The 6,000-nt window shown below is 40.2% G+C and overlaps 1 protein-coding gene across 1 annotated transcript; it reads left to right on the forward strand.

The window, feature by feature from the left end:
- The first annotated feature begins 790 nt into the window (after positions 1 to 790).
- smug1 (single-strand-selective monofunctional uracil-DNA glycosylase 1) lies at positions 791 to 2,383 on the forward strand. Its single transcript, XM_070903012.1, has 2 exons — positions 791 to 1,111; positions 1,850 to 2,383. Exons 1-2 carry the CDS (start codon positions 791 to 793, stop codon positions 2,381 to 2,383), a joined length of 855 nt encoding a protein of 284 aa, XP_070759113.1.
- Positions 2,384 to 6,000: the final 3,617 nt, after the last annotated feature.

The following is a 6,000-nucleotide window of genomic DNA, read 5'->3' on the forward strand; positions in this document are numbered from 1 at the left end:
GTCATATGAAATTAGGTCCTTGAAAAATGTTTTAATAATGACTCTCATACATGTACATATCTCCCAGCCAACCAGAACATACATCCTAAAACTATAGAAGTAAAGCTGCTGATTCAGGGGAAAAGGGCATTTTTGGTTGTTTTAGTCAAATTAAAACTTTTCAGGGTCATGTTGACCATTTAACATATATAAGTAACATACACTATAAGAACATTGATTTTCTTTTCTTAACAAACCATATGATACCACAAACTGTTGTTGCAAATAATGAACATTTCACAAAGTAATTCTGACGTACCTTTATAGACGCTGGAACAATGTAGTGCTAATGTTCACAGGGGACTATTTTAAAAGACTGGCTGTGACTACAAGCTGGTCATTCTGAAATGTATCAAATAACTTTTTATTTTTATGATATAAAGCTTCTGATGATCCATGCACAGAGGGGTGGGGGGTTTGGGTATATATATATATGTGTGTGTGTGTGTGTGTGTGCGCGTGTTTATGTCTATCCACACAAAACTCTCCAAGACTGCAGCTCTTCGCTGTAATGACAGCAGAGTTGCTGTAGAGGGCAGCATATGCCTTTAATGTTGCCTGATGAGGAACTCGCAGGAAGCCGCAGAGGAAGAAAATACTCTGGATGGTGGAGGAAGTTCACGTTTATCAAAAAGTCGAGTCACAGAAGGCCTCCAGCACAGTACGTTGTTGGTGTCAAAACCTTAGAGAAGCTGTCAAAACGTAACGTTAATGCTACAGCGGCACTCATTTAATACGCTTACAATAAAACATGTCGGATGACAACACATCTGCAGATGAAATGCTCGCTTGTGGAGACGGAACGAAGCCTCCGTGTGACTCAGAGGAGCAGCCTTTAAAACTGGTACCGGAGGTCAGCGCGACCCTCTCCTCCAGATTCCTGCAGGTTGAGTTGGAGCTGAACACCCACCTCCGTCGGCTCACCTTCAGCGAGCCTGTCCGGTACATCTACAACCCGCTGGAGTACGCCTGGGACACCCACCGCTGCTACGTGGAGAGGTACTGTCGGGGCGGACAAAAGATCCTGTTTCTGGGGATGAATCCAGGACCGTTCGGCATGGCTCAGACGGGGGTGAGCACAGCATTTACATGCACATTTCATTTAGCATGTTAAACTAGTAGATCAGTATAGGAGGATGATTTAGTGGTAACGCATTGATTACCCAACGATGGTCTTTACTCATTGGCTATGAATGCGGAAGCTAAACCAAAACAACAACAAGCCTTGTCTTTAACTTGGGCAGCCTTTGTTCTTTGTATTTATCATAAAATCATGAAGCCAGACGACAGTGATATTACTCTGAATATGCATTTAAAATCAAGGCTGAATTACCAGCTAGGCAAAGCAGCCAGCTTCCCTGGGCCCCGAGACGTTTGTTTGGTCATATGCACCACTATGAGGAACCTAAGGCAGTTGGATCCTACATCATTATCTGTCTTGACTACCTGTCCTGTGGAGGGACGATACGTAAAAAAAACATGCCCCATATTCCTACAGGAATTTGTGTTTAGTGTGGTTTAAAGGGGTCAAATGGGGCCCACAGCTAGTTTTTGCCCCAGAACCCTTATGTTGGAAAAAACTATTATTATATAATATTTACATTTATTCATAAAGGAATCATGTCCTATCTACTGTTACGAATATTTGCTAATGGCATGCTATATGACTAATACACCCAGTTTGAGCTGTATTTTCCCAGTTTTCTGACTTGTTTAAATCGTTGTAATTTTGCTTTATTGCAGTAACTCTCAGAGTTGGGTCTCTGATGTGTTCAAAAAAGCTGAAATGATGCTACTTTTCTTTGCACAGGTCCCCTTTGGTGAAGTAAGGTCAGTTGTTGATTGGCTGAAGATCACTGGGGAGGTCGGTCATCCTCCTGACGAGCATCCAAAGCGACGGATCACAGGACTCGCCTGCACTCAGAGTGAAGTGAGTGGCGCACGCTTCTGGGGCTTCTTCAAAAAGGTGTGTGGCGAACCAGCACTGTTCTTCCAGCACTGCTTTGTGCACAATCTCTGCCCGCTCATTTTCATGAGTTCCAGCGGGAAAAATTTAACCCCTCCTGAGCTGCTTGCAGATGAACGGGAGGCCCTCCTGGCCCTGTGTGACATTGCACTGTGCCAGGTGGTCCAGGCACTGGGCGTCTCCATGGTGATCGGGGTTGGAAGGGTGGCGGAACAGCGGGCGCGGCGAGCTCTGTCTGCTGCAGGTGTCGATGTGCGAGTCGAGGGCATCATGCATCCGTCGCCCAGGAACCCTCAAGCCAATAAAGGCTGGGAGCAAGTAGCTAAAGCCAAGCTGACAGAACTCTGTGTCATGTCGCTGCTGAACAACGTGAGCTAATCAACCTTCTCTGATACTTTCCTTATCAGTAGCAGCATGGAGTGTGCTCACTCTGACAATGGATCAGGATGTGGGGAGTTCAAGTAAGAGACTCAGTGTGAATGTGTGATTTGATCAATGGGTCAATGTACTGCTAAAAAGTACAGGTTCACACTTCTCCTCGCAGCTCAGTCTGTGTGTTTGAGCAGCAAACAGCTCCAAGGAGAGCGTGTAATACACTGATGCCTTCCACCTTATCACTAATGCTGTAAACACATGCATGTAGAGCTTATTTGATCGGAAGAAAATTAGTTCATCTATAAATCGTTTCAGTCATTTTTCAAGCAAAAATATAAAAGGTTTGCTGGTTCCAGCTTCTTAAATGTTAGGATTTACTGCTTTTCTTTGTTGTTTATGACAGTAAAAGAAGTGTCTTCCGGTTTTGGACTTATAGACTAAAAGATTCATCGATTAATCGTGACAATAATCAGAAGATTTAAAATAATCGTTAGTTGCAGCCCTACATGCACATCTTCTTCTTCTGTAAAGATCTGTCTGTCTTTTCATTTTGAGTTGGGTATATTTTACGGATCAGTGCATGCAGAGCCTGGCTGTGCACCATTAATAGTAAAAAGAAATCTATACACTAATGTAAGTATAAGGTGCTTTGGATGTATGTGTAAGTTTATATTGAAAGTATAAGCTCAGGGTGTTTGTGAAAATTCATTGTTGATGTGTTCTTGTTGGTTAATGGCATTCTTTAAACTTCTTTAGACTACAGTTATGGGGGAAAAGCTCTTTACTTTTTATCTATTTATTCATTTATGAAAACAACATTTCATAAAACACAACAAATTGAAATCTTGTCGTGTTTTGTGAAATGTCATTGTGTTTTGACCCTCAGGGCCACCGTACATTACAGCCTTTTGTAATGATCATATATATTGGGACACACAATGACGTCTAAACATGACAACGAAAAATACATTTGAAAATGCAGTGCTGTCAGTGCACGTATTAGACATATTCATTTACTTGCAAAAGGTAGTAATTTACCAAATTGAACAACTGTCGTTATAACTTTTCTGCATACATTATATAAACAAGGGCTTGCATGTTCTGTGTTTCCTAAAGAGGTTTAGGCTGTAAAGGGGCAGTCCTCAAGAAGAAAACAAAGTACCTGATGTAGCTTTTGACTGGTGACATTACAGAGTTCAGAAGTCCTCTGATATGACAAAAAATATGTTGTAAAAATACAGTTGTAAGTATTGTACAAGACTATTCTTTTTAAACTGTCTTTTTAATTGTCATTCATTTTGATAATGTGTTTTATTTGTTTATGCACTGATTTTGTCCACATTGTTTTTACCAATTCTGTGTATTTCTGGGCTCAGTAATACTGAGATTAAGAGCTTCATGTTTAGATACAGATTTGATAATGAAATATATGAAATAATTTTCTTCCTCTGATGCTCCGAAGATGAAGGCTTACTGGCAACTAAGGCTTGTATTTAGCTACTGAATGTTATCATGTTACATTAGCTACTTTAGTTACTGAAACATGCTAAACGTTAGCATGCTAAGTAAGGCTAAAGCTGATGGGGGGAAAAAAGTTTTAGAGGGATCCTGTCATGAGCTGCAGTGTTGGACAAGTGGAAGTTTTCACCTGTTGGAAAAAGTTGACAACATTTTGACATGTCACAGTAGAAATAAGCACAACATTAAAATGAATGATGGCTGAATTCCATTTAGCTGCTTCAGTCTCAGGGTCCTGGTATTGTGCTGGTTTACTGGGACACTTGAATAGAGTGAAGCCATCATTAATGTTATCAGTAACACTTGTGCTTTTTCTACTATGACAGCAGTTAAAGTTTGATTTTTCAGGATCACCAACAGATTTTGTAAACCTCTGTTGTTTCTCAATTTACATGTTGGAACTGAAAATTGCACTGGATTTGACTGAGATATAAACAAAACAAGTGGAGACCTTTGAGAAAGTTGCTTCTCTCTACAGCTATTGCCTGCAAACAAGTGCAAGCAGGAACTTAAATCACATTTTCCACCGGTGCCACATGGAGAGCAGAATTTCCCACTGGCATGTAGACAGGCAGAGGTGATAGAGGGGGTGAGGTGTTGTGCAGTATAGTTAGTGGGACAGAAGAGGTGAGAGCAAGTGATTAATTATAAAATAACAACATTTAAATAAATTGTTTAAAACCTCTTAACACACTGAGCTGGATCTGTCAGGGACGTCATAACAGACCTGCAGTTTTAATACACTAATGTACATGTCTAGTTGTCAAACTGTCTGCCATGATAATCTTCAGGGTTTTGTCTTTTGATTTTGGATTTACTTCAGACTGAGTGAGCCCATGTGAAAACCATCACTCACTTGTTGAATGTGGCTTTGTGCTAAAACTACACTGCCACCAAGAGTTCACAAGTGGCACCACATTTCTTACGCAATCACTGACAGTTCGAGGATAAAAGTCACATTCATAGAATGTTATATTTGTTGGCTGTATCCAAATGACCGCGTTCTCACACGTTCAAGAAATGAGTTCGCAGCATATTGTAGATGTTTTTATTCCTTTCACTGATTTCAGCACAGTGGGTTCACTGAAGTTGTTATTAAGAGAAGTTGTTATTTTCCTCACCCCCTCCACTGCCTCTACTGAGAATTGCAATGAGCAATACCTCCCAGCAGCAGATCCTGTATCCTATAACAAGTGTCCTGTAATGGGAGTTGAAGTCTGCCGCACCGCTTTGCTGTTTGATGGGCTGTGCGCTCAAGAACTGCATCTCCCAGGAGTCACGCTGATTTCACTGGTTCAGGAGATGTTGTGAAACTCTTGCACCTGACAGAATTGCTCATCAGTATCTACAGATTGATGCACAGCTCTATCCTTCATGAGGTGGCAGAAAAGACATCACATTCATTTCTCAGCAGAATAAGGTAAGAAAACAGCTCAAAGTTAATTAATTCATGAAAGCCAAGCATACAGTTATCTGCTGTTCTTAGAAAGCCACGAATACTAAATTATAGCAGATAGAACTGCACTTAACAAGACTAATAACAAAAGGCAAGATTTATCTGTTGTCTGTTTTTTATTTTATTTATTTTAATTAGATATTTATGAATGCAGTTATGATGTCAGTTTTGTGGTTTTTAGGGAAAAAATGTAAGATTGTTTCACTATTGGAATATAAAGCAGAGCTACTAATTGTCTATTTTTTATGATCAGTAATTAATTGTAAAAACTGCTACAATAAGATTTTGATATAATTTATGATGTATGATGTAGTATGTTGATAGGGTTAGGGTTATAGATCATTTTTACTGTTGAAATAATAAAAAAAAGATGCATCCTCACACAAGTATACAATGAAACAGTCCTCTCAATATCTCTATTTATTGGCAGATTACATGGTGTAATGTCAGTGCTCAGTCGGTGTACGAGCTTGTTGTTTAGCAACATATTGCAGCGCCATAGGCGACCGGTGTTATGACCAAGTTGCATTCCTGAACTGACTGTGCTATCACCTTTCATCAGCTGCTCTCCTCCAGATTGAAACTGCAGCGCATTTCACTAGATCCTCATATGTTTTCTTCCTAAACAGCACAGCTTCCTATTACC

Source organism: Enoplosus armatus, chromosome 3 (genome assembly GCF_043641665.1).
Source record: "Enoplosus armatus isolate fEnoArm2 chromosome 3, fEnoArm2.hap1, whole genome shotgun sequence".
NCBI lineage: Eukaryota > Metazoa > Chordata > Actinopteri > Centrarchiformes > Enoplosidae > Enoplosus > Enoplosus armatus.